Source organism: Pipistrellus kuhlii, unplaced genomic scaffold (genome assembly GCF_014108245.1).
Source record: "Pipistrellus kuhlii isolate mPipKuh1 unplaced genomic scaffold, mPipKuh1.p scaffold_m20_p_30, whole genome shotgun sequence".
NCBI lineage: Eukaryota > Metazoa > Chordata > Mammalia > Chiroptera > Vespertilionidae > Pipistrellus > Pipistrellus kuhlii.
Window position 1 is genome coordinate 6,862,568 of NW_023425530.1, and position 27,817 is coordinate 6,890,384.

Consider the following 27,817-nt stretch of genomic DNA (forward strand, 5'->3'; position numbering starts at 1 on the left):
GGCCTGGGCCAATGAGCGCAGGCTGCGGGAGCGTCACAGACAGACAGTAGCAGCGGACTTGGGCTGAGGTTCCCGGGCGGGCGGGCGCGGGGAGACGCGGGAATCAGGGGCTTGGCGGGGGTCGCGGCGCCGCAGCCAGCGCAGCAACCCAAGGGGCCGCCGCCGCCGCCGCCGCCCAGCGCGCTCCGGGGCCGCCGGCCGCCGCCAGCACCCGCCGCGCCGCAGCTCCGGGTCCGGCCCCGGCCGCCGCCGCCGCCGCCGCCGCCGCGATGGGCAACGCCGCCGCCGCCAAGAAGGGCAGCGAGCAGGAGAGTGGTGAGTGCCCAGGCCATGACCTCAATTCCGGACCCACGCTGTCAGCCCCCGCCTTGTGCATCACCGCCTGGCCCCTCCCCCCCCCCATTTCTTTTTGCTTACTCCCAGCGCCCCCTCCCCCTGCCTGCCCAAGGTTAGGGCCCAGGGCCCGCAGAAGCCCTCTCGCAGGGGCCCCTTTGCTAAAGGCCGCCCTCCACTGCAAAAACGGCGCCCCCCCCCCCCCAGCTGTCACTGCCAACCATGGCACGCATGACCGCTGGGGCCCCACATGGGGCCCTGTCGCTACCCCATTCCTTATTTTCCTGGACCCTCTCCCCATATTCTAATACCCTCACTTCCTCACTCACCTCTCCCATTGATGGGCCTCACCAACCAGACCCTAACCCAGGCTTCTGCCAGTCTTGGGAGTGCTGTGGGGTCTGCCTCCATCCCGTAGGGACTTTGGCCACTTGGTGACCACACCCCTCCCTCCTCCAGCCCCCGCCATCTTTCTCTTGCCCTTTCCTTCTTCACCTTACCAGAGCCCCCCCCCCCCCCCAAACACACCGTGCCCACTCGAGCTTTTCCCAGAGCCACCTCCAGCATTGTTTTTCCCTTCTGTGCCACTTGGCATGGGGGGCAGGATCATTCTGGGTCCCTCTGCCCCTCTCTCATCCCGTCACTCTGCTTCTCTGCTTGTGTTCTCTCCTCCCAAGTGTCTGTCCCTGGCTGGGGTAGCAGACTGTGTATGAACCTAGAGGACTGCCTCAGTGTGTTCAAAGCCAAGTTTGAGTCGGCCTTGCTGGGTTTGTTTCTTCCCCCCTCCCCGGCTGGGGTTAGGAGATGGCAGCAGAGCCTATTCCCCATCTCCTGCTGGGTGGTGAGCTCTGGGCTCCTTAGAGGGGCCCCCCCCATAAGAAATGGTCGTTTCACAACTGAGGTTCCGTCATTCACCCAGTCCCCTGGGCTTCTTCACCCGCTCCTGGCTCGGGATGAAAAGTGGGGGGTGAAGCGTGCCTGAGTTTAACAGGGCTCATTCAGCCTGGGCTGGGATGGTGAGGAAGGGGACTCAGGGGGTGGCCGTCGGAGAGAGTAACGGGTGACATCTAATGACTCGCTTTGCCAAGGGGCAGATTCTGATCATTGCAGGGTTCAGCCAGAAAGAAGCTCACCCTACAAAATGTGTTGGCCTGTTACAGCCAAGCACAGAAAGAGATTCTGTATCTGCTTTCAGCAATGGTTCTCAGTCCCCCTTCCTCAGTTCCTCCAGTTGGTAGATTGTCATCATTCCAGGCCTAAAGCTGGATCTCCGCTAGGATCCACTTCCCGTTACCCAGAAATAGTCAGAGCTGAAAAGCAAGGCCTCGTCCAAATATGCCTTTCCCAGTTTCTGGCCTCAAACCCCAGTGTCTGGCTGCCCTGACTCCCCCCTTCCAGAAAGACCTGCTAGGAAAACCAAGGAACTTTCATGTTCACATGGCAGAACTGAGTTGCTGAGCAGCCGTGGGGAGGACTGACATGTCCCCGATGGGCGGGGGATATGGTGGCAAGTGCCTGTAGCTGAGCACTTGATGACAGAGGAGCAGGTGGGTAGTGACCAAAAAAAAAAATCTGGGCATGAGCCTGGAGGGGACTGGGCACCCAGGGAGGGGCTGGCCCCCAGCAGGTGAGGCCTGGGAGGTAGAAGGTAGAAGCAGGCAGCTATATATTGCAGCGGCTGGGTTGAAAGTTGGGGAGATGACCTAGTCCTGGAAAACTTTCAAGGGATATCAAACACATGCAGTGTGTGGGGGGAGGGAGGGGTGGGAGAGCTGTACGGGGAAAAGGATCAGAGGCTCCGGAAGGAACCACTAATTCTCTCAGAGCGCAGGGCGGGCATCCAGGAACGGGCCATCGCAGTGAGACAGGGCCGCTATTTACTGGGTATCTAGGATATGCCCAGCTCAATGGTTCCCATAGATCTGTCCACTCGAGTGGTTTTCAGAACAGGCTGTTTTCTGAATTTTCTAAGTGACTCTGAGTTTGACTTAGATGAGGTCACAGAGGCAGGATTCCCGTTTAGATCTGTCTACCAGCCAACTCCCAGGACCCCAGAATTTCCTAACCTGGACATCCTCAAATTACCTCCCGGATTTTTATTCTATTCACTTACATTTTCTTAATTTTAAAATAATGAAAATGTTGACTTACTTTTACGTTCAGGCATAAACTTTGATCCATTCTAAAAGCAGTAATATAAATGAAATGATGAGATTACTGTGCCAGTTATATTCTTTCCTGCTACCCATTGAAATACAGTGTGACTAGAATAGCGAAACACCCCTAAAATCGTTTCATGCCCTGCCAGGGGACCCGTGTCAGACATTGGGAAATGCTATAAGCTGTACTTCCTTCCAGAGACTCGCAGAGATTCTCAGAGAAAGAAATAGGATAAGGAAGGAAACCCCGCTTTGCTTGGAACTCTGACTCTGAAAGGATGGAGTTAGTCAAAATTGGCCCTCTTGTAGCTAGGCTGGGGGAGGGTGGGAGTTAGGGGCAGTAGCCAGGCCAGCCTGCAGGGGGCACCTGGATTTCATCTGCCAGCCGCCAGCCATACTGGGGTAAGGAGAATGCCCAAGCCTTAGTAGGCACTCCTTAGGCATCCTGCAGCCCCCTTGGTGCCAGGGCATGATAATGTCAGCCTGCTCCCAAGAGAGCAGGGATCTACCTACAGCAAGCCCTGGAGTGGGCTGGATGGGGTGGGGTAGGGGCAATCTGTACCCAAAGATGCCAAAGCCATTGTTAGGGGCCTGGACAAGATACTTAAGAGGGCAGAGAGAGAAAAAACCTAGCGCCCGGCTAAGGGCAGAGAAAAAACATAGCGCCCAGCTCTGAGCGAGCTGGAGAAAGACAGAGAGCAGTGGCCCCAAGAGGCTCGCAGGATAGGCAGCCAAGTGGGGCTCAGGCCTTGGCTGGCACTGGCCTGAAGCACCCCTGGGAGCTGGCCCATGGGGGGAGAGGGAGGGCTGGTGAGAGGGAACCCATACCCACGCATTCCAGGCCCTGGGGAATATCAGATCCAGGCTCTGAGAGTGAAAAGTGCCCCCACGAAGTTCCTGAACGGGAAGAATTGCTGCCTTCTAACATCCTACGGAAGTACAAGAGGGTCAAACAACTGTGTATTGGCAGTTGTACGGGTGCCTAAGAAGGTCTTGCCAAAGTAGCTCTTTGCCTTAACCCAATCTGGTCTACAGAAACTTGAGGGTCCTCTCTACCCCTCCCCTGCCGGTACTGGCCCAGGTGTGGTTCCTCCTCCTGCCCCCTCCCCCCCAACACGCACACACAGCTCCCTGGCTCCCCCTATAGGCAGGTATCTAGGAATGGGCAGCCAAGCTGGTGCAGCAGGTCTCTTGAGCCTTCTCAGCCACCATAGTTCCGGTGCCCTGAGAGGAAGACTGAGTGATGGCTTCCAACATCAACGATGGTGAGACTAAACCCTGTCGCTATAGCAACTCGCCGGGCACCCTGCCCCTGGAGTCAGAGAGGGGCTGCAGTAGGGTTTGGGGAGCAGGCAGAGAGGAGAAGGCTGTGGACGCCTGGTTGGCCCTGGAACCCCCTCCCTTACAGCCCTGGGCTGGGGGCCTGGAGGACAGCAGGGGGATTGATAGCCCTGTTAGACAAGGGAGTGTGGTCTACCCAGAGCAGGGGCCCAGCTCAGAGCAGGGCAATGGGATAGACTCGCCCAGTATTGGGGTTCAACTCAGAATGGCGGTTGGTCCAGCTCAGTGATGGAGTCCAGGTCAGAATGGGGGGATGTTAAGATGGAGGCCAGGTCAGATGGCCCAGTACAGAATGGGGAGCCATCAGACTGTGCAGTGGTCCTGCCTAGTGTTGGGGTCCAGCTCAGACGAGGGGATCACTCAGTCCAGAACAGAGGTCCATTTCGGAATGGGGGTGGAGTAGTCCGTGTTGGGGTCCAGCTCAGACTGGAGGAATGCCCGGAGCAGGGGTCCCAGCCCCGATTTGGCGTCCCTGCCCCAGAATTCCCAGGGCAGCCAGGTTTTGGTGGCCAGAGGGGACGGAGATTTGTCTGGGCGGTCTGAGCCTGGGCTCCTGCTTCCTGCGGTAGGCCTGGGTGTTTTGAAGGGTGTCTGGGGTTCTCTTTACGAGCCCAAATCGAATCCAGACTAGGATGGAGGCTGCAGGGCCCACCCTACCCTCCTTCACCCCCTACTCCCTTGGAAGGCATTTCACAAGTCTGCCGCCCCCCGGGTCTCCCTCCTCTGCCACGGCCAGCCGTCTGAAGGGCCCCGGGTGCCGGGCACTCGGGGACAAGCTGCCGCTGGCCACCCACTTCTCCTGGGATCTGGAAAGGAGGAAGATGGTCACGGCAGCCTCCCCCTCCCCCGCCGCTGGGTTTAGCCTTTGTTTCCGGTGTGGGCTTTCATGGCCTAGAGCAGAGCCAAGCACAGGGCAAGGTCTGACAGGGCCCAAGGACATCCCCGGATGCCATTCCACTCTCTGCCCCTGCGGAGGGACCAGGGGAAGCCTGGGGTACCCATTTCTCTTGGGGCTCCAGGATTTGGAGAGGTGATAGGGTGGCTCTTACACCCCCTTCCCTCCTCCTCAAATACACCCAACCCTCCAGTCTTTATCTTCAGCTGCTCTTCCTGCTCATTAATGGAGCCCTGGGGCCTCTCTGGCCCCCAAGGAGCCCCCGGCTGCTGCCTGGGCCTAAGCCCTTAACTCCTTCTCCACTGCCCTGGGCACATGAGGTACCATCCTCCGGGCGGTCCGCCCACCTGGGGAAGGCAGGCAGGGTCTGGCATCCTGGGAGCAGTGAAGTCCCTAGAATGGGAAGTCCGCTGTAGTGCCCCACACCCGGGGCAGGAAGGCCAGCCAGGAGGGACATCCAGAGAGAATCTTCCCACTGCCTCCTGCCAAGGAAGGCCTTAGCCAGGAGCAGGTACCTTTAAGTGCTTCCCTAGCAACCAGCTCCTCCTCCAGCGTTCCCCAAGGCCCTCCCAAGGAAACCAGCTCAGAAGCTCCGTATGCTCCTGGTTTCCCTGGTTCCCGGGTAGCCTGGGATGAATCTGGGTTCAGGCACCGACCAGGGTGGGGACTCAGAGACCACCTTCCAGCTATGGCTACAGCTGTTCCTCTGGGCCCACCTGACCATTCGTCTCCTGAGCTACCTGCACCGTGCCCTCTGGGCACCTAAGCCTCAGCCAGCACCCTGAGTCTCCCTGGGCAGGGGCAGGCGGGCCCCAGATCACCCCATCCCACTCCACCCCCATTGCACCCTCTGCTGGAGGAGGCAGGAAGCAGAGGTGAGTACAGGGGCTCCTGGCTGGGGATACCCCTACCTACCATTACTCCTCTTTATCTGCCTGTTCCTCCTGGCACTACCCCTCCCCCGTCCCCAAATCGGCAAGCCAGTGGCACCAGAGGGCACAGAGAAGGGCTGTGCCAGGACCAAGGCACCCTGTGGAGCCTCTCGGTGGGGTACCCAAGTCAGAAAAGCAGGACATGGCAATTTTAGGGAGGGCTGAGAGCGAAAGGAGAGGTGGGACCGGGCATTCTAGATTCCTCACAAGCCCGCTTCTCTCTGCCTTCCTGGGTGGGTGAAGGTAGAGTTGCCAAAGGGTACCATCTCCCCCACCTTCGTTCAGAAATCAGTGTGTGCATTGGAGGTGTCCGAGGAGGCAGTGTGTGTCAGAAAAGATCCTGCCAGTGTAAGCATTGGCTGTGGTGCTGTCCCCAGATCCAGAGAGGTCTCTCAGACAGTTGGTGGCCCAGCCAGGCACCAGCCTAGAACTCCTGACCATCCCTTGCCTTCCCTCACTCTGCCCGGTCATTCTGTGTAAGGCTTCTCCGGCCAGCGATCTCTTCTCCATCGGCTACTCCTGCAGCCCCCTGGAGGTCCTTCTCTCCGAATGCTGAGGGAGAGCCTGGAGAATAATGGGGGAGTGGTGGCTACCGAGGCTGGGTGGGACTCCTGGGGCATGTGGGTGGGACACACAAATGACGGGCAAGGCCAAAGTACAAGAGTGCAGACCCCTCAGGGCGGCACCTTGAGCCTCAGGAACATCAGAGGCCGAGGACAGGTCTGTCAGTGGACCACCCTAGTGCACTCTGACCTGCCGGGAGGGAAGCAGTTAATTTCCTGAGCACTGGGGTCTGGCAGGCAACCTAAGGCCCAGTCAGGTAATAGCAACTCTGAGCCGTCGGGGTAGGACTTAAGTATAGAAAGTATTTAGCTCAGAGCTGGCACAATAAAATGCTTGACCCTGGGGGCAGTCTCTAGGACAGGTCTGTCATGTACAAATCTGTCAGGCCACACATTTTAGATTTGAGTGCTCGAAGCATCCTCTGTATTTTATACCTTAATTATAAAAAATACTTGAAAGCAAAATTAATAATCAACAGTTATATGTAATGAATCTCATACAGGTCACTGTCCAACCCCATTGCCCTAGATTAACTCATTCAATCCTCACAACTACTGTACCAGGTCATTACTATTATTATCTCCGTTTTACAGATGAGGAAAACTGAGGCCCAGAGAGGTAAGATCAGTTGCCTAAGGTCACACAGTTTAGCAGAACCGGGCTGGGTTCTGAACTTAACCTCACTTCCAGAGTCCTGGCCCTTAATGATTTGCTGGGCTGCCTCACGGCGTTGGCGAGAATGACTCTTTTGAAGCCCCAGTTTCCTAGTGTTAAATGGGGAGAAGAATAAAAGGAAACGTAGTGAGTAACCAGGTTTGATAGTGGAGACAAAACAGCAGGCCCAGGGTCAGCCCGCTGGGAAGCCTTCAGTATTCGCTGCGTGGTGATATTCTTGGGGTGCTAAGGGGCCTCTGGGGAGCCAGCATCGAGCAAGGCCTCCCTTGAACCAGCTCTGGAGCCAAGGCCCCTGAATTGGCAAAGGCAGGAGCAGGGCAACAGCTGAGCCCCCCAAGGGCGCTTGCTACTCGAGCCCCAGAGGCTTCCACCCCCCGACCGGCCTCCCCAGAGAAGGGGCCTGAGGAACAGCCAAATCCTGAGGCTATAAATACTTCGGCTGGCGTCCTCCCTGGCCCTCCCTGGAATGCCGGTCAGAACTGGGACAAGTGGGGGTGGGCTGGCCTGGGTACTGCCCTCTGTCCCCCCTGAGAGTGAACCCCATTTTGGAGAACTGAGGCTGGATCCCACCTCTCTGTAGTAGAGGGGACCCAGGCCCCAGCCCAGATCAGGCCCCTCCCAAGCTGCCCTCAGACTCAGCCGGGGCACCCAAAGGCCCTGGTGGGAAAAAAGATCAGACTGATTAAAACAGCTGCACCCCACTTTCCACAAATGGGCATCTCCCAGGAACGCCCTGGGCCTGCCCCGGTGAGATGGGGGTGTCCAGCTAACTCTCCTTTCTCTTCCTTCCAGTGAAAGAGTTCTTAGCCAAAGCCAAAGAAGATTTCCTTAAAAAATGGGAAAGTCCTGATCAGGTAAGCCTCCCCCACACACACATGCTATGTACAGAGGGGTGAGCTAATAGCCTCCGTCTCCCAGCTTCACCCCTGTGTCATGGCTAGGATTTAGGACCCTGTGGAGGATGCCTGGACACCCTCGGAGGCTCCTAGATAGAGGCACCTGGCTGCCCACTGCCAGGCTCCCTCATCCTACCACCTCCTACAACTGGTGGCCCCTGCCCCCCACACAGCTGCCAGCAGCTCCTGGGCCCCAGGCCAGGGCCAGATCCGGCCTCTGCCACTCGCCTGTAGGAATGTGCTCGCCGCCATCTTTTCTGCCCCCTGTTCTCACCCCATCACTCTCCCTGTTCCCCAGGGCCCCCTCTGCTGGTGGAAGATAGGATGCCCCAGATCTTGGCCCAGCAGGCCACAGGGAAGAGGGTCCCTGACTCTCTCAACCTCTCCATCCACAGAACACAGCCAATTTGGATCAGTTTGAACGGATCAAGACCCTCGGCACAGGCTCCTTCGGGCGGGTGATGCTGGTGAAACACAAGGAGACTGGGAACCACTTCGCCATGAAGATCCTGGACAAACAAAAGGTGAGCTCCTCTCTGCCCGGCGGCCAGGTTTCACCTGCCACCCGGAGTGCTCTTCCCATCCATCCGCTCACCGGCTGCTTCTTGAGCCCCCATCATGTGCCAGACCTGAAGGCCACAAGGGCACATGCAGTTCCCCTCCCGGCCAAACACCGGGGGAAATCAGGCGCTGGGAACGGCTCAGACACCGAGCCTGTGTTCCCGGTAGCCGGAGGTCTCCCTGGGGGAGGTGCCGTTTACCCAGACCGGCTTTCTGTGAACAGTTTTGACACCCTCATCATGCCAGGCATTGCTCTGAAGCACTGCTGCCCAGGAGAAATGTCATATAAGCCACGTGTGATTTTTAAGTTTTCTAGAAGCCCCATTAACTAGAAGAAACAGGTGGGATGCATTTTAATAATATGTTGTAATTAAGCCAGTATATTTACATTATAATCTCAATGTATGTAACCAATGTAAAATATCATTAATGAGGCATTTTACATTTTTTTCATAGCATGTCTTTGAATTCCAGGATGCATATTACACTTACAGCATATCTCCATCATGATGTTAAATTTTTAAAGGAAAGATAAAAAAGTAGAGAAGTTGAAAAAGCAGATTGGCATAGCCCAAGTTATTGCAGACAGACTTAAAAGATACCTAGTAACTGTGTCAAGTGGCAGTTTTTGAATTTTTCACTGTAGATATTTATCACTCTAAACTCAGTTCCCCAGTCTCCCAGCCACATTAAAGCGCTCAGCAGCCATATATGGCTTGTGTGGATGGTATTGGGTAGTGTGGGTATAGACTCAAAGGAAACAGCTGTGAGCAAAGCAAAAAGGCCCCGGACAGGGATTGAGAGCTGGCTGGACAGCCGGGCTGCCCGTGTGGGACACACCAGCTGGCCTGTGACCTTAGACAAGTCATCGCCCCTCGCTGGGCTTCCAAGCCTGTGTGTTCACAGCACACACCCCTCCGGGCTTCAGGCGCTGTGCTCGAAGGGCCTGCTGGAGGTAGCTGAGGGCCGGGGAGAAGTTAGCTTGGGGTTTGGGCATGCGTGTGAGAGTGCTCTACATGCAGAGACGTTTTTTGTAAACCCCCTACTCCCTTAGCACGACTCTTGCTTGTCTTTCCGTGGTCAGCGCTGCTGCCCCTTCCTCCAAGAAGCCTTCTCTGACTACCCCCACCCCAGACTTGACCTCGCGCCTCATCTGGGCATCCACAAGCCCTGGGCTTCCCCCGTCACAGCTCTGATCCCTCTGCGCCGAAAAGCCCGGTGACTCCGCGTGGAGACAGGCAGCCTCAGCCTCCTTATTGTGTCCTCAGCAGCCCAACCAGTGTTCCACAGGCCGCACACCCTCACAGAAACCAGCCTGGGGGCGCGGGCCCTCTCACACCTCCTCCTCTCCGCACCCCTCCTGCTCCTAGGTGGTGAAGCTGAAACAGATCGAGCACACCCTGAATGAGAAGCGCATCCTGCAGGCTGTCAACTTTCCGTTCCTCGTCAAGCTTGAGTTTTCCTTCAAGGTGGGTCCCAACTACCGGGGAACAGAGGGAGCAGAGAGGGAAGCCATGCTGGAGGCTTGGGACGATCAGTGATGAGGAAAGGAGGATCAGCCTGGGATGCTGTTACACTCAAGTTCAGCTCCTAGGTCTGTCGACTTGATGACCTTGTGTGGTCATGTCACTCGACCTGGATGACATCCCTCAAAATCACCGCTTTGTTTATAAAAACCTAACACGTGGCCTGGGTTCAAATCCCAGCTTGGCACCCCCTTTCCCGTGGGACCCTGGCGAGGGCCTTCACTTGAGGCTCAGTTTCCTCATCCTCAGGTTTCCATGACAGTTCCACACACATCATGAGCACCCTGTGTGAGCTGTTTTGGGTGCCATCCTAAGCCGGACTTTGAGCCTTGTGCTTGGTGTCATGTTCTCCTGCTGCATCTTGAAATTCATAGTCATTGTTTTAGTAAGGAGACACACTTTTTTTTGGCAGGGGGTGGGGCACAGATTCTGTAGCCTATCCTGGTTCCATTTTGTGATAAAAACAAAAACAAAACAAAACAAAAAACTGTAGCCCAAGAGCCTTGCTCAGGACCATCACAGACTGTGAAGTCCCCTCTCCAGCTCAGGCACCTGTAGCCAGCCCTCCCTTTCACCACCCTCCCCCCTCTTCCCCCCCCCTCCCCCCGCCACCCATAAGCAGGATAATAGTTGTCCCTTTTTCCTCATGCACAGAGGCAAATGAGATAGGTAGCTCAGTGAGTGCAGTGCCTGGTGCTTGGCATGTGCCTCATATTGGAGCCTAGACTGGTGGTGTCACCTGTTTCCAAACTCCTGCTGGTCGAGGGCACCAGGCCTTTGTGCGGAGCCCAGGGCTTGGGGAGCAGGGCCCTGATCAGCTGCTGCTCTCCACAGGATAACTCGAATTTGTACATGGTCATGGAGTACGTGCCCGGCGGGGAAATGTTCTCACACCTGCGGCGGATCGGAAGGTTCAGGTGAGCAGACTGTCCCCAGCCCATCAGGCCTGGGGTGTCCGCAGGCAATGTCACAAGTCCAAGCCATTGGGCACATGGAGGAAGCCTCTCCAGGTCCCTGTGGGTTCTCCTTCCCCTTGAGCTGAGGAATCTGTAATGTCTCAACCAACCACCATGAAACAAAACTAACAGTAATGGGTATCACCATTTAAGTTGGCGATTTTGTGTAGGTTTTTGTTTTCTTTAATATGTCTTTATTGACTTTAGAGAGAGGAAGGGAGAAGGATAGAGAGATAGAAACAGCAATGAGACAGAAACATCTATCGGCTGCCTCTTACATGCCCCCCGTCTGGGATGGAGCCTGCAACCTGGGCATGTGTCCTGACCAGGAATCGAACTGGTGACCTCTTGGTTCATGGGTTGACGCTCAATCATTGAGCAGTGGTATGGTTTTATGCAGTTTTTAAATGTATGCCACTGTTTTGTTTATTCAGATAGCTATGCACTTTACATACAATAAGATGCACAGGTCAGTGTTTTGACAGTTGCATACATTTGTTTAACCACAACCCAAAACACCGTATTGAGTATTTCATCCCCCCAGAAAATTCCCTCTAATGCCTTTCTCAGCAGATCACCACCCTGGAAAAGGCATTAAACACCATAGAATCTGTTCGGTCTAGGTTTGGACTCGATATAAATGGCATCACACAGTTCATATTCTTTTGTCCTTTTCTTCTCTTCACATAATTGTTTTGAGACTTAGCCATGGTTTTGAGCATATTCGTGTGTCCTGATGGTGGTGAGCATCTTCTGTGACACCATTGCTCAGTTGATTGACAGCTGGGCTCTTTCCTGTGTGGAGCTCTATATGAAGAAGGCTTCTCCTCTTACACATCCCGGATTGCTGGGCCGGAGGCTCACCCGATAGACCATTTGGGGGCGGGTGAGTCATGCTGGGTGAGTGTGGCCACCACACTCACTCCTCCCCTCTCCACTGGTCCCTGCCAGCGAGCCCCACGCCCGCTTCTACGCTGCCCAGATCGTCCTGACCTTCGAGTACCTGCACTCGCTCGATCTCATCTACCGGGACCTGAAGCCAGAGAACCTTCTCATCGACCAGCAGGGCTACATTCAGGTACCCACCGGGCCAGGCAGCGGACAGCCCCGGGTGTCCATGGCCTGGACCCTCTCCCCCTCGCTCTTGACCAGCCCCACTCTCGTGCCCACAGGTGACAGACTTTGGTTTTGCCAAGCGTGTGAAAGGCCGCACCTGGACCTTGTGCGGGACCCCCGAGTACCTGGCCCCCGAGATCATCCTAAGCAAAGTAGGCGTCTCCCCGCCCCTCCCGCTGTCCCTGAGGCCCACTCCGCCCGTGCCCCTTCTTCTCCCTTCTTCCCTCATCCTGCACCCCCTTTCCACCTCAGGGCTACAACAAGGCCGTGGACTGGTGGGCCCTGGGGGTTCTCATCTACGAGATGGCTGCTGGCTACCCCCCCTTCTTCGCTGACCAGCCCATTCAGATCTACGAGAAGATTGTTTCTGGGAAGGTGAGGCCTGGATGTAGGGGTTCTACTCAGGATACACCCTTCCCCACCCACCGTCGTCGTAAGAACAATCTAGAAGTTCATTAAGTCAGGCCAGGCAGCAACACTGGGTGTATCAGCCATGCTAACTGAGTCAACACCCCACACAACCTCACTGGCTACTCCTGGGCCCATAGAGCCAACCTCCCAAGGGCTTCTAAAACCTCAAGCCTCATCTGCACTACCCTAGGTGAGGCACTACTTGTCCCTAATTATCCCCCTCCTGTGACTTTTCACAAGATCCGCAGCGGGAAAGCTAATGTATTTGGTTCCCAGACCCCACTGGGCAGTCATTTGGGGTGTATGGCCCATCCCTCCCTTTTCAAATGCAGAATTCCTGACGCAGAGGGTGAAGGTAAGAGGACTGTTAGAGTTAACATCTACAGAGTGCATTCAGCACCGCCTGCACCCACTCCATCCTACCCAGCACTCCGAGGGACTGAGGAAGCTGAGGCATGGAGTGGAGGGGCTATGTTTGGCCTGAGATCCAAGGGCTCGAGAGAGGCTGGGGACCCCACTTTTGTCTTTAGCTCACTCTCCTGTCTGGGAGGACCAGCCATCCCTCCACCCAGACCAGGAACTGGTGGAAGTAACTCCCAGGTCGGCCCAGGTGGGCTGACCCGTCTCCAGGTCCAAGTTCTTCCACCCCTTGGCTTTGAAACCTCAGGCAAGTGGCTTTCCCTCTCTGAGCCTCACCTTACCCACCTGAGAACGGAGGAGCCAGCCAGCTGCTTCTCAGGGAGGTGGAGAGAAATCACCCGCCGCAAAGTGGGGTCCCAAAACAGGGAAAGATGAGGTGTCTGCCACCGGGCACAATGGAAATTGCCGAGAGAAAGGCCCGAAGTGGGAAACAAAGAAGCAGCCATAGAATGTGCCGAGGGGGAAGAGGAGAAGAGCATAACTCCCTTTTTTGTAGCATTTCACAGTTCCCACGCACCCTCAGCAGCATTATCTCCCTCATGCAACCCTGGGATATCTGCCCCGTGCTGGAGAGGCAGGCACAGGCCCAGAGAGGTCAAAGGCCATGGCCAAGGTCGCAGCCTGTAAGAGGGAGAGCAGTGCTGGAAATCTGATCTTGAGGCTATAAATCCAGTGAATAGTTGCATATGAGGCCGTGGGTGCTGAGTTTCTCTAAGGTTTGAACTGAGCCTTAAAGAATGGAAGAGCCAGAAAAACAATTGTTTCTCTCAAACGTGGATATTTCTGAAGTCCCAAGGCGTAAGCAGAGCTGCCTTAGAAAATTATGGCTAAAATGGCAAGTTCTGGAGTCTGACAGCCCCAAGATAGAACCAAGCTGTCCCTCTCTTCCGTGTGACCTTGGGCAAGCTGTTTAACCCTTCCAGGCCTGTTTCTTCTTCTCTAACATGGGACCATCATTACACGTAACGTGGAGCACCAGATCTTAAAGTGGCCCCCTCTCCAGCACCATCAGCATAACCAGGGGACTAGCTGGAAATGCCGACTCCCGTGCCCCAACCCAGACCTTCTGAAATCAGGAACTCCACCAGGCCTGATGAACTGTTTTAAGGGGATTCCGACACACAAGTGCCCCAAAGGACCGTTGGATGGTGAATGCGGAATTTTGGGGTCCCCAAGCTCCAGGCCGGTTTCCCACCCTGTGTGTGTGTGTCCCCCAACTCCTACCCCAGGTGCGGTTCCCATCCCACTTCAGCTCTGATTTGAAGGACCTGCTGCGGAACCTCCTTCAGGTGGACCTTACCAAGCGCTTTGGGAACCTCAAGAACGGGGTCAATGACATCAAGAACCACAAGTGGTTCGCCACGACTGACTGGATTGCCATCTACCAGAGGAAGGTGGGTGTCCCCCCTCTCCCCGAGTATGCGGAGGGCTTTGGGGGCAGGCCAAGAGCCAGGGAGGGCCGCCAATGGAGATGGAGAGGGAGGAAGAATTTGAAAATAGGCCACGGCCCTAGGTCCTTCTAGCTGGGGCAGTGTAGAGCAGTGGGGGCCTTAAAATGGGATTACAGGGCCACTTGGCCACGCTGAACTTGAGCAAGAGACAGCCCCGTCTGGAAAGTCACTTCCCCACTGGTGAGTTGTCTATACAGTGGAACCTCAGTTCTCGAACTTTATTCGTTCTGGAATGCTGTTCGAAAACTGAATAATTTTTTTCCCATTAGAAAGAATGTCAATTGAATTAATCCATCCAGACCCCCAAATGATTCCTTGTTTTAACTTTTTAAAAAATATATATTTTATTGATTTTTTTACAGAGAGGAAGAGAGAGGGATAGAGAGTTAGAAACATCGATGAGAGAGAATCATCGATCAGCTGCCTCTTGCCCACCCCCTACTGGGGATGTGCCTCCAAACAAGGTACAAGCCCTTGACTGGAATCGAACCTGGGACCCTCCAGTCCGCAGGCTGACGCTCTATCCACTGAACCAAACCGGTTTCGGCTTAACTTTTTTACATACAGTACTACATATCTATTTTGTTTAACCTATAAACAAACACTTTTAAGAATAAAAATGACATGGAATACAAATGAAAATTTAATAGAAAGGAAGTGTACAATAAAAAGATGAAAATTTAACAATCATTATAAGCAGCAACAAAAGGAAAAAAAAAAAAAACCCACGAAAATATTCACAGCACAATATCCTGAGATTTTAACAGCAGTCAACTGACTCATATTCGCGCATTCTTTCCTTTGTCACCTGAGAGATGCGTGACTGATCACACAGGTGTCAGCAGGAAAGGGTTGTCAGGTTGAGGAGCGAGTTTTCCTTCTGGATGGGAGACTTTGGAGAAACTGAGGGTCCACTGTACTAAGATTCTTGCGTTTGTGAAGGTGAGCTCACACCCGGATGCTAGGCTCTGGCCCGAGTCCCAGTCACGAATGTTAGGCCCTTCGTGTTTATTGTCTTAACGAGGATGATGCTGACCGCTGAGGTCGGGTAACTCTTGACCCTTTCCAGGTGGAAGCTCCCTTCATACCAAAGTTTAAAGGCCCTGGGGACACGAGTAATTTTGATGACTACGAAGAGGAAGAAATCCGAGTCTCCATCAATGAGAAGTGTGCAAAGGAGTTTTCTGATTTTTAGGGGTGTGCCTGTGCCCCCCAGGGTTTTCTTTCTTTTTTTTGTGGGGGGTGGGTGGGAGGGTTGGATTGAACAGCCAGAGGGCCCCAGAGTTCCTTACATCTAATTTCACCCCCACCCCACCCTCCAGGGTCGGGGAGCAGGAAGCCGACATTCAGAGGGACAGGAATACCAGCTGCTCTCCCTCCTCCCCTTCACCCTCCCGCCCTCCCTAACGCTTTTTGCCTTCTTCCACCCCAGCCCACTTCGGCTTGTTCTAAACGAGTATCTCAGGCCTAGTCAGACCAGGTCTTACTAGTGTGTCCAGGGACAGGGTGTGGAAAGAGGGGCCCAATCTTAACTCCAACCCCCTTCCCTCCCCGCCTCCCTCACCAGACCACCAGCAAACTTGCTAAGGGAGAATAAAAGGATGGCCAGCCTTCCCTGCAAAGCAATCTGGCCTGGGGAGGAGAGATTTTAGTGACGTGCAGTGGGCTACTTGCTAGAATTTTTTAAAAGACAACTTGCAAACTTATTTAAGTTCCACCAGTGCCTCCCATCCCCCCCCCCCCCAAATCCATTTTAACCAGGCTGGGAAGCAGACGGACTTGTAACGGAAAGGGCTGGGGGTTCCACCCTCTCCCCCTAGCTGCTACTCCCTCCTACCCTGCCAAGCCTGGGAAGGTCTCAGCCCCTTTAGGAAACCTCCAAACAGCTCCCCCCTTCTGCCCCCACACACCTTCCTTCACCCTTGGGCTTTGGGACCCAGACAAAGCAGCTGCCCCTCTCCCTGCCAAAGAGGAGTTGTCCCCCCAAAAGATAGAGGGGGAGCCCCAAGCCCAGGGTCTTTCCTCCCCACAGCACTCCCCCAAACTCCTAAATTTTATTCTTAGCTAGATTTTAATGCCCAGCCTTTTCTCAGCTCAGTTGGGAAGGCAACCCTGGCAGAAGGAGGCCGAGCTCCCCCCCTTTCCCCTCTGTGGACCCCCGTTAAGCCCAGAGTTGCTAGGGAGGGGCTCTGTTTTATTCACCCAACAGCCCTCCCCTCACCAATCCTGGGCGCTCCTCTGCTTAGCTGTCAGCTACCGCCTCCTACCCCATTTGTGCTTTTTTTCTCTCTTAATAGAAAAGTTGGGAGCCCCTATTCAACCTCAAATCTGCCCCTCTCTCTCAGAACTTCTCCCCATCCCAGGAGGAGCTCTCAGGCTTGGGATGGGGCCACGGGTGGGCGCAGGGGTGATGCAATCTGTGTGCTGGGAAGGATGAGACTTCCTCTTGAACAGTGTGCTGTTGTAAACATATTTGAAAACTATTACCAATAAAGTTTTGTTTAAAAAAAAGTGTCCCTGGTATTCCCGAATTTGGTCAACCGCCCCCTCCCACCCCATACACACACACACACACACCCCGGGAGGATGGGAAGGCGATTTTGCACCCTAGGGTCCAGGCTGGTGAGGACCTGGCCTGGAGTCCCGGTAAAACTGGGTTTAGCTGACTTCCGCCACTCGCCCCCAGGCCCCGCAGGAAAAGGGGGTGGCAAGTTGCGCTATCACCCTGAATTCGGGGTTCCCCAAGTCTGCGTCGCGCCCCCTCGGCATACAGTCCGGGGCCGAGAGGGAGTTCCAAGGAGACTCTGGGGCCAGCAGGCTGGGAAGCCGAGCTCTGGAGTGGGGAAGAGTCGCGGGGGCCTGGTTGGGGGCGGCCAAGGGTGGGGGTGGCGGAGCGCGCCCCCCCTCCCCGCCTTCTCTGCGCGAGGCCAGGCGCGCCCTGGGGCCGCCGGAGCGGCGGCGGCGCGGAGGTTCCTGCGCGCCCGGCGAGCGCGGCGGCCCGGCCGACGAGCGGCGAGTTCCCGGTAAGTGCGGTCCCGAGAGCGGAGCGCGCCTCGGAGGCGTGGAGATGGGGGCTGGGCGCCGGGGACGTCTGGGTCCCGCGCCCAATGGCTGGAGGGCGGCCGAGCGCCGCCCGTCCGCCCCGCCCGCCCCCTCTCCCCTCCCCCTGGCCCTCCCCTCCCCCCCCGCCGCCCGCCGCTTCCCCCGCCCCCGCCCCGGCGCCAACTCCGCGGCGCCTCCTTAAAAAGCGCGCGGGAGTTGTAAGGGGGGGTCGGAGTGAGCCAGAGCGCAGGGTACAGGGGGCGGGCGGGGGGCCCGGGCTCCACCTTAAAAGCGGGCGCGTGGGGGTGGGAGGGAGGAAGGCGGGCGGCGGGGGGGAGGGGGGAAGGAAGGGGGGCCGGAGTGTCCCGGGCGCAGGGCGCGCGTGCGGCGGCGGCGGCGGCGGCGGCGGCGGGGAGGGGCCGGCTGCGCTCCCCTCCTCCCTCGCATCCCCGGCCCCGCGCGCGCCCAGCAGAAGCGGGTCTGTGTGTGTGCGTGCGTGCGAGCGAGTGTGTGCATATATTTTTTCTCTCTCTTTTCTTTCTCTCTCACTGTTTTCTCTCTCTCTCTCTCTCGCTTTCTCTCTCTCGCTCGCTCGCTTTTTTTTTTTTTTTTTTTTTTTTTTGCAAAGAACCAGCAGCGCCGCCGCCGCTCCGCCGAGGCGCTGCGCCCCCCCGGGGGGGGGGAGGAGGAGGCGGGCAGCGGCGGAGGGAGGGGAGCCCGGGAGGGGGGCGCCGCGCTGGGAGGGAGGCAGCGCGCACGGTGCAGCCGGGCCGGGCGGGAGGTATGGCGGGGCCCCCGGCCCTACCCCCGCCGGAGACGGCGGCGGCCGCCACCACAGCGGCTGCTACCTCGTCGTCCGCTGTCTCCCCGCACTACCAAGAGTGGATCCTGGACACCATCGACTCGCTGCGCTCGCGCAAGGCGCGGCCGGACCTGGAGCGCATCTGCCGGATGGTGCGGCGGCGGCACGGCCCGGAGCCGGAGCGCACGCGCGCCGAGCTCGAGAAACTGATCCAGCAGCGCGCCGTCCTCCGGGTCAGCTACAAGGGGAGCATTTCGTACCGCAACGCGGCGCGCGTCCAGCCGCCCCGGCGCGGAGCCACCCCGCCGGCCCCGCCGCGCGCCCCTCGCGGGGGCCCGGCCGCCGCGCCGCCGCCCACGCCCGCCCCGCCGCCGCCGCCCGCGCCCGTCGCTGCCGCCGCCCCAGCCCGGGCGCCCCGCGCGGCAGCCGCGGCCGCCGCCACCACAGCGCCCCCCTCGTCCGGCCCCGCGCAGCCAGGCCCCCGCGCGCAGCGGGCCGCGCCCCTGGCCGCGCCGCCGCCCGCGCCCGCCGCTCCGCTGCCAGTGGCGCCTCCGACCGGCCCGCGGCGCGCCCCCCCTCCTGCCGTCGCCGCCCGGGAGCCGCCACTGCCGCCGCCGCCACAGCCGCCGGCGCCGCCACAGCAGCAGCAGCAGCCGCCGCCGCAGCCGCAGCCACAGCAGCCGCCGGAGGGGGGCGCGGCGCGGGCCAGCGGCCCTGCGCGGCCCGTGAGCCTGCGGGAAGTCGTGCGCTACCTCGGGGGCAGCGGCGGAGCCGGCGGCCGCCTGACCCGGGGCCGAGCGCAGGGGCTGCTGGAGGAGGAGGCGGCGGCGCGAGGCCGCCTGGAGCGCACCCGCCTCGGAGCGCTCGCGCCGCCCCGCGGGGATAGGCCTGGACGAGCGCCGACGGCTGCCAGCGCCCGCGCGTCGCGGAGCAAGGTGAGCGCGCCGGGGACGGAAGGCGCCGCGCGGTGGGCAGGTGCCGGTGAACTTGGTGTTGGGGGTGCGAGTCCCGGGAGGAACCGGGCCGTTCGGGCTTTGTGCGGCTTCCCTGTCAGATTCTGCGTGTAGCAAGCAGCCTTGGTAAGGGGCTTCATCTTTCCGAGCCTCAGTTTCCTCCGGTGTAAAACTTAACAGCAGTAGCGACCTCTTGGGGTGGAGCGAGTGTAATGAGATTTGGTTCCCGGGGGCTTTATGGGCACGGAGCTTGGCACGGAGCAGATGTGTAGAAGTTAGTCCGTGTGGATATTAAAAGTGGCCGTTAGGTACACCGCTCAGTCCTGGATCCCAGAGACTGGGCCCGTGGCCAGAACAGCTGCTAACTTTGCACGCCTCTCCCCTTGGCACCAGAGAGGTGGAGAAGAGCGACTGCTCGAGAAGGAAGAGGAGGAAGAGGATGACGAAGATGAAGATGATGAAGACAATGTGTCTGAGGGCTCCGAGGTCCCCGAGGGTGACCGTCCTGCAGGGGCCCAGCATCACCAGCTTAATGGTGAGAGGGGCCCTCAGAGTGCCAAGGAGAGGGTCAAGGAGTGGACACCTTGCGGACCTCACCAGGGCCAGGATGAAGGGCGGGCACCAGCGCCCGGCAGTGGCACCCGCCAGGTGTTCTCTATGGCAGCCATGAATAAGGAAGGGGGATCAGGTAAGGATCCCTCTGGGTGGGGGAGAGGGAGCCCTGTGGGGAAGAACTAAGCCCCAAGACAACCTCACTGGCGATGCTTTTTCTTTTCCAGCCTCTGCTGCCACTGGGCCAGACTCCCCATCCCCCGTGCCTTTGCCCCCAGGAAAACCAGCCCTGCCTGTGGCCGATGGAACCCCCTTTGGCTGTCCGTAAGTTGGGGTGTTTGAGACAAGAGGGTGGTGGCCCAGGGGGGTGTAACAACCGGAGTAACACCCCTGTTCCCTGGTTCCCCCTTTTCCGTTGCAGTTCTGGGCGCAAAGAGAAGCCAGCTGACCCCGTAGAATGGACAGTGATGGACGTGGTGGAATATTTCACCGAGGCTGGCTTCCCAGAACAGGCCACAGCTTTCCAAGAACAGGTGAGTTCTCCACCCTCCGTTTCTCTCCTCTGTCCCAGGGCGGCAGTGGGGGTCTGCTCTGACCCTGTGCTCTGTCTCTCTCTGTCCCGCCCAGGAAATAGACGGCAAGTCTCTCCTGCTCATGCAGCGGACAGATGTGCTAACCGGCCTGTCCATCCGCCTTGGCCCAGCCCTGAAGATCTACGAGCACCACATCAAGGTGCTCCAGCAAGGCCACTTTGAGGATGATGACCCTGATGGCCTCCTAGGCTGAATGTCCGGTCTCACCCCTGCCCTGACCCTTTCTTAGCCCCGTCTTACCCAAGCCCCCTGGAGTCCAGGGTTGGACTAGGGACACTCTCAGCCCTCATAACAGATTCCAGGGAGGAGCACCCTTCCCTACTCACCTCTTCCCAGTGTCCCCCCAACACACACATCTGGCATCGAGCACATCCCCGACTTCCTGATGGAGGAGTGTGGGGTGGGACAGGCCTGCTCACCCCCACTGCCACCCCCAACCTAGGACATTTAAAAAAAGAAGAAATGGGGGCTTCGTATCCCCCATGGATCAGCCAGATGTTTCCTCCTATATAATGATTTGTTCTGCCTGTTCATTTTGATGGGTGGCCTTTCTTTCCCCCTCTTCCCCTCCCCCCCCCCCACCAACCAGGCCCCTCCTTGGTCTACCCTCAGCCTCCATCCCCTGGGTAGGGTGAGATCATTGGGTCTTCCCTACTCTTTCTGTTGGTCGTCGCTCCAGCTGGCTGTATTGCTTTTTAATATTGCACCGAAGATTTTTTAAATAAAGTTTTAAAAAAAAAAGGAAAAGAAAAGAGAAAAAAAAAAAAAAAAAAAAGGCCAGGAGTCCCATTTTGTCCATGGAGTTGGGGAAGCAGGTGTTGGGAGAGCCGGGTTAGCGCTGAATTGCTCTTAAAGGGCGACGGGCAGTGAACGGGCTGCCTTGTGGCGACTATAAGAGTGATCGCTCCAGAAGGACAAGGATGTTTGCTCAGTTCTATCATCTCCCCATGCCCAGAACGGTGCTATAATAATACGTGCTTAAATGTTTGTTGAGTGACTAGCCGTTAACACGACTTTTAAAAAATATATATATATTTTATTGATTTTTTTTTTTTCCAGAGAGGAAAGGAGAGGGATAGAGAGCTAGAAACATCGATGAGAGAGAAACATTGACCAGCTGCCTCCTGCACACCCCCCACCAGGGATGTGCCCGCAACCAAGGCACATGCCCTTGACCAGAATCGAACCCGGGACCCCTCAGTCCGCAGGCCGACACTATCCACTGAGCCAAACCGGTTTCGGTCGACTTGTGTTTTTTTAGGGAATTTTTTAAAAATAGGTTTTTATTTCAGAGAGGAAGGGAGAGGGAGAGATTGAAACATCAATGATGAGAATCGCCTGTTGGCTGCCTCTTGCATGCCTCCTGCTGAGGATCAGTTGTAACTCAGGCAGGTGCCCTGACTGGGAACCCAACCATGACCTGGTTTATGGGTTGAAGCTCAGGCACTGAGCTACCCCAGCCGGCAGCTTCAGTTTCTTGATGGTTCTCTCTGCAACCCCATGAAGCAGAGTTTGTAAAATCACTTTGCAGATAGGTGAAGACACTTGCTCAAGGTCACACAGGGTGGGATCCAACACCTGTGAGCACTTTACCCAGGGTTTAAGTATAATTAAAGCATTTGGCTTCGTATGAATACGTCTGGCAGCCTTGCAAGCTACACAGAACTATTGGAAGCGGGTCCGTTCAGGGTCCGTGGCAGGACCTCCAAGCTACAAGGTTCTCTCTCCATAAAAGGAACAAGGGGTTGGGTTATCGAATGAGATAGTCCCTCTAAGTTCTAATGCAGTTTCTCTCAACTGCACCAGTTTAATTATGTTAACCCTCACAGGTGGATTTTTTCTTTGTTTTTTGAGAGTGGAAAGGAGGGAGGTGGGGCAGAAAGAGAGTGAGAAACGTAGATGTGAGAGACACTTGATTGGTTGCCTCCCCCAAGTGCCCCAACCAGGGCTGGATGGAACCTGCAACACAGGTACAAGCCCTTGACTTGGAATCAAACCTGGACCCTTTCAAGGGCTCAGGCTCTAACCATTAAGCAGCCAGTCAGGACAACTCCCATTAGTTTTGTTTTTGTTTTACCCTTTTATTGACTCTGGAGAGAAGAGGGACAGGGATAGTAGAAACGTGGATCTGCTGCCTCCTGCACACACCTCCTGGGGTCACATTGGAAACCCGGACATGTCCCCTGAATGGGTGACCTTTTGGGGTTCAGAGATCCATGCTCAATCACCGGCCGCTGGGCACTCCCTTAGCTTTTAAAATATAGATTCAGACCTGAAGTCAGAGGCGCTGTGGGTGGGAGCAGGTGTCTTCCTTTATATCCCTGCGCCCCAGGGCTTGGATGCGCTGCAGACAGACAGACAGACAGACACACACACTAGGAAACTGCCTCCAAGAGAAAGGCGGTGGCCTCCAGACCGCACCCCAAAGACAGAATCTTCCCAGTGCCGGCCCAGGTCGCCCCCACCCCACCTCCGTTGGTGGGATGCCGGAGCGCGCGCCCCAGCGGACCCCAGCGGCGCGCCCTCCTACGTGTTGAAATTCAAACGAGGTGAGCTCCGCGCGGTGCTCCGCCGCCCGCAGAGCGGTCGAGGCAGGAGTGGGGTGGCCGGTGCTGCGCTCTCATCCATCCGGGGCGAATCAGAGGCTCCCAGGCGGGGTCGAACCCGTGGCCAACCGGGGCGCTGTAGACTTAAAGGTCCCAGATCCCTTCCTCCGGCCCCACAATGGCTACGGAGCAGTGGTTCGTGGGGCCGATCCTCCCCGGCGGCGCTGGGGAAACGCTGCCACAGGATGATTTGGAATCTGAGGCTCTACCCTGCGGAGGCCCCGCGTGGTCGGCGTCCTCTGGCCGGCCTGGGGACCCAGCCCAGGTGGAACCGGAGGATGCCCAGGGGCAACTGCCCAAGGCCTCCCCTTCCACGCCTTCGCCGGAGCCTTTGGCCCCGGGACCGGGGCCCACACCTCCTCGCCTACCCCTGGACACCTTGTTTAGCCCCATCACGGAACAACTCCGCTACCTGCTCAAGAAGGCGGATGACTTCCAAAGCTACTTGCTCTACAGGTAGTGCTGGACAGAGTCCCAGGGTCCCCGCACGGAAGGAGACACGGAGAGGAGAGCTGACTGGATAGGCAGGTGGAACACACCAGAGTTGCAAACGTAAAAGCATTAGGAGCTAGAGGCAATGAATGAAGTTAGCTGATGAGGAATCTAATTGGGAAGCGTGGTGAGGGCTGTGTACTATTTGGGGTTAGGGAGTACCTGCTATAGAGTGGGCACCAGTTTGCCAAATCTCTAGGACTTTTTTTTTTCTTCTTTTTCGGTTTTTAACTGAAGGGTTAGGTGTTGGACCCTGGGCAGCCTAAACAAAACCCGTCTGAGCCAGATTTGGCCTGCTGGCTACCAGTTTGAGACCAAAAGGGAGAAGGTGATTCCAGCCCAAGGAAAAAGGGACTGATTCTGGGAGGCTGCAAAAAAATAAGTCATGGGACTCGGGTGTCAGCATCTTGCCAGGTGTTCCCAATAGCTGTGAGGTAGGGTTGTCCTGGAAGATGCTCTGACGAAGAAGGACCTGGAGTGGGGGTGGGAGGTGGGGGTGGGGAGGGTGTGCCGGAGGTCCAGACCAGGGATAAAGTGGAGGGGGTGGGTGGGTGGGTGGGTAGAATGGGGGACCTGAGGGGTGATAAGAGATTCTAAGCAAAGGCCTTCTTCTCCCTTCAGCAGGGACCGCGTTCAGAAGGAACAGCTGGCAAAGGCCATGCCCACCTTCTTAAAGATGTGTGAGCCCTACTTCCTGTACCTGGAGGCCGCTGCAAGGAGTGTGCCTCCCATCTTCGGAGCCCTGCAGGAGCTGGTTCGAAAGGGGGTGTGTGGGGGCAGGTCCCTGGACCCCTTTCCTCACCCCTCGGGCCTCGAGCGGGGTGGGGGAGGGGCAGGTGCTCCTGGCAGGCCAGCTAATCTCATGATGCCTCCTCCTCCATGTAGCTGTTGGAGATCTCCCAACAGCTGACCCTGCGCCTGGAACAGCTGGTGCTCATGTATGCATCCTTTGGGTTTGTGGAACTGGAAGAGACAGACCCCCTAAGGTAACGGGGTGGGAGACTGGGATTGGTAGGAGGAAGGGTCTGGGGCACCACCTCCTTCCCCACTCTCCTCCCATCTCTTCCCAGCATCTCCTGTTTCTTCTGTGGGAAGTTCTCCATCAGCCCTTCCCACGAGGTGTCCATCTTCAGATACTGTGCCCCTGCGGCCTACACCACCAGCCGCTTCCCCCGCTACCTCTACAAGAAGATGCGCTGGAACCTGGAAACTACCCAGGACCCCAGCAGCCGGGGGCGAGATTCCCATGTGGATTAGTGAGTCCCCTTACCAGAACCAAAGTCCCCACCCCCTCTACGGAGAATGACAGTATGGGCCTCTGAACCACCACCACTGAGGTGTGGAAAGTCAAACAGGAAACCGAGGACCTCTGAAAGGCCATCCGTGCCTTTTAAAAAAACTCATCCCCCAATCAAAATAAAAGTCCTCATCTTAAAAGTAGTCTGGCAGAGAGAAAAGGCCTCAGTATTATGTCACATCCCTATCTGAGAACTGGAAGGCGACTTCCGACCAGTTTCTACCTCATCTCCAAAATTAAAGCCCTCCGCTGAAGAAGCTAGGAAACTGCTCACTCGTAACTGCTGCCTCTTCCCCTCCCAGCTACTTCCTGTGCTATCGAGATACCTGGGAAGACACAGGCAAGAGTCCGGCCAATTCTTGTCCCCAGATTCAGAAGCTGTGGTCCATCGGCCGGTGGGTGCCCCTAGGACCAGCTGAGGATGACCTTTATTCCTGGTAGGAGCTAGGGCCGTGGCAAGGTGGGCATGGGCGCTGCGGGGAGGGGCAGAACCCCACCAACGACCTTCTACCTCCCCCAGCATTGTTTCCCTTGGTAATAATGATAGCATTTTATTATGTTCTGAAAACTGCTTTATGTGAAACCCATTTAGGTCGATACTACTACAGCCCATTTTTACAAAGAAGGAAACAGGTGCCCAGAGGGGTTACCTGCCCAAGGGCACACAGCAGCTAGATGATTGGTCAAATGGGGGATGCATAGTTCAGTCTCCCAGAACTAGTGCCCTCTAGGTTTCTCATCCACAAGGAAACCACTTCCCCCACCAGCTGAGACAAAGCCTCTTTCAGTCCCAGCCTCTCACCCAAGGGGAGAGGCTCTCGAAAAGCAGAGGGCGCTCACGTCCAGCCCTGTCTGTCCTGGGCCCCCAGGATTTTGTGCCCGCAGCCGTCCGGAGATTACCAGCAGCTGCTGACCATCGGCTTCGAGGAGCCATCTCACATGCTAGCCACCGACCTGCTGGTGCAAATCCTCACCGGCCAGGCAGGCCCGGCCCGGCCCCCGAGCGCGGCCGGGCCCACAGCGTGGGACACACCGGGCTCCTGAACCTGGGGACGGGCAGGAGCTGAAGCTTTGACAGTTCCGAACTCCAGGAGAGGGGCAGGGAAAGGGAGGGGCTCACTCGTTCCCCAAGGGCGGCCGCTCGGCCTCACCTTTTAAGGGGCCGGGCCGCGCTGGTCCATCCGCACCAGGTCTGCCCCGGCCGCGCGATCCTGCGTGCGGATACACCATTTTTGTGTTTAAATAAAAGAAAGAGGTCACAAACTCAGAGTCCACTCGAGCGCCGCTCCCCTCCTCTCCGGCGGTGAAGCCCCGCCTGCTCGCGCCGACTTCTGGGAAATGTAGTTTTTTGGTAACAAAACCGTGTTCCGCGGACTGGCGGACCCGAGCTCTGGGCATGCGCAGAGGCGTACGTGCAGCAAAGAGGGAAGTAGCGGTGCTTGTCAACAACCGGAACCCAGAAAAACCGCAACTTTCGGGCCGCCGGGAAACTCTACGCCCGTTGGGGTCGGGGGGGGGGGGGGGTGAGGGTGCGGGTATGTATTGTAAGTATGAGAAGGGACCCCCACGGGGTCACGCCCACTTGCCTACTTTGACCCGGAAGTGATTTCTTTGAAACGTGAAACACCTTCTTTCCAGATGTGCCCCAGGATAAGAGCTCTCAATTAGTTTCCTAATAGCCAAGATGAGATCCTGTAGCTTTGGGGTCCCGGACCGGGTAGGTAGCTGTGCCCCGCGGTCTGTCCCGGGCGCAGGGGAGGTGGGAGAGCCACAAAGAACTACAACTTTTGGATCTCCCAAGCCTCCCCCAACCTTGGGCTGGAGGGGAACCCCAGGCTGAGACGGTTGGACTCACCTGGTCAAAGCTACAGCGGGCCAAGTAGCGGAGCCTGGACCGGAGCTGGGTTCTTGTCATCGCAGCTGATCCCCGGCGAGGGGAGGGGTGCCGTTCCTGGCCGTGTGCCACTCAGCTGCAGGTCACGCCCTTTAAAAAATGCCTTCGGGCCCCCTCCGCCCCCGCATTTTCAGAGGAGAGACCTCAAGTCCTGCTCTGATGCTTTGAGCAAGGCACTCGCTTACCTAATAGTCCCTGGCACATTGTATTTATAAGCCCCACTGCACAGATGACACAAACGGACAGGAGGGGTGAAGTGAATCAGGATTGGACACCAAAACCCTCGTTTTGGGGGGAATGGGGCTTTTTTTGGTGACAATTTCTGATTGTATCAAGGATTTTTTAAAAATTGTATTTGTGTGTGTGTGAATTTTCTTTTATTGGGACATAGGGGGTGGGTAACTTGGTGGTTATACCCCAGCAGGTTACTGTCCATTCTAATCCTCCTGGGCTAGCTTTATCAAGGATGTTTTAATCCACAGCCCAGGTCCGAATGAATTCAAAGGGGTTCTGAAGCTCCCTAATACTAAAAGCTCCTGTGAGATTTCTCCCAGCTGCCGAACTCTATAGACTAGCCTGGTTCAATAGAAATATATAGTGTGAGTCATGTGTGATTTCAAATTTTATAGTAGCCACATTTTTTTTAAAGGCCAGACTAATTTTGGTGAAATTTTTAATTAACTCAATATCTCCAAAATATTATTTCAACATATAATCAATATAAGAAAATATTAATGATCCTGGCCGGCTTGGCTTGGTATTTCAGTTTCAACCTATGAACCAGGAAGTCACTGTTTGATTCCTGGTCAGGACACATACCAGGAATCAAGGTTGTGGGTCAGTCTCTCTCCCCTTCCTCTCTGAAATCAATAATTAAAAAAAAATATTTTAAAAAATAAAGTATTAATAAGATATCCCCCCTTTTTTGGTACTAAGCCTTTGAAATCTGGTATTTTACACTTACAGTACCTCTCAATTCTGATTAGCCACATGGAACTTTAGACTGTCTCCCAAAAGGCAAGTACAAAGGCCACTTAAGACTAATGGTTCCCAGTGGGTGATGGCAGTACCAGGAGAGGAAGGATACAGGCTTGATTTCCTGGGTCCTGTTCCTGGAGAACTGTCTACACCCATGATTCTCCAACTTTAGCATCCCTGAGATTAACATGGAAGCTTTTAAATTATATATATTTTGATTTTTTTTTTTTACAGAGAGGAAGGGAGAGGGATAGAGAGTTAGAAACATCTATTAGCCGCTTCCTGCACACCCCCTACTGAGGATGTGCCCGAAACCAAGGTACATGCCCTTGACCGAAATCGAACCTGGGACACTTCAGTCCTCAGACCAAT

General features: G+C 56.4%; 3 protein-coding genes and 1 long non-coding RNA gene across 5 annotated transcripts; 3 read left to right on the plus strand and 1 right to left on the minus strand.

Moving 5' to 3' along the window:
- The first annotated feature begins 101 nt into the window (after positions 1–101).
- Positions 102–16,571, plus strand: PRKACA (protein kinase cAMP-activated catalytic subunit alpha). The gene is made up of 10 exons (XM_036459531.2): positions 102–315; positions 7,692–7,753; positions 8,191–8,319; positions 9,727–9,825; positions 10,717–10,799; positions 11,790–11,916; positions 12,011–12,106; positions 12,207–12,329; positions 14,015–14,179; positions 15,306–16,571. The coding sequence occupies exons 1-10, from the start codon at positions 270–272 to the stop codon at positions 15,429–15,431; spliced, it is 1,056 nt and encodes a 351-aa protein (XP_036315424.1). The 5' UTR covers positions 102–269; the 3' UTR covers positions 15,432–16,571.
- Positions 16,572–17,968: 1,397 nt separating this feature from the next.
- On the plus strand, positions 17,969–20,803 carry SAMD1 (sterile alpha motif domain containing 1). 2 transcript variants are annotated; one of them, XM_045589300.1, is made up of 5 exons: positions 17,969–19,015; positions 19,427–19,568; positions 19,813–19,909; positions 20,007–20,118; positions 20,213–20,803. In XM_045589300.1, exons 1-5 carry the CDS (start codon positions 18,062–18,064, stop codon positions 20,369–20,371), a joined length of 1,464 nt encoding a protein of 487 aa, XP_045445256.1. In that variant the 5' UTR covers positions 17,969–18,061; the 3' UTR covers positions 20,372–20,803. The 2 variants fall into 2 exon arrangements, with proteins under 2 accessions (XP_045445256.1, XP_036315419.1); XM_036459526.2 differs by having other exon boundaries at positions 17,972–19,015; positions 19,427–19,721.
- Positions 20,804–21,499: 696 nt separating this feature from the next.
- Positions 21,500–25,617, plus strand: CUNH19orf67 (chromosome unknown C19orf67 homolog). The gene is made up of 6 exons (XM_036459529.2): positions 21,500–23,240; positions 23,898–24,042; positions 24,162–24,262; positions 24,347–24,532; positions 24,876–25,010; positions 25,443–25,617. Exons 1-6 carry the CDS (start codon positions 22,903–22,905, stop codon positions 25,615–25,617), a joined length of 1,080 nt encoding a protein of 359 aa, XP_036315422.1. The 5' UTR covers positions 21,500–22,902.
- LOC118731190 lies at positions 25,128–26,017 on the minus strand. Its single transcript, XR_004991824.1, has 2 exons — positions 25,725–26,017; positions 25,128–25,619 (listed from the first exon to the last, which is right to left on the minus strand). It is a non-coding gene; the product is annotated as an uncharacterized LOC118731190 (long non-coding RNA).
- Positions 26,018–27,817: the final 1,800 nt, after the last annotated feature.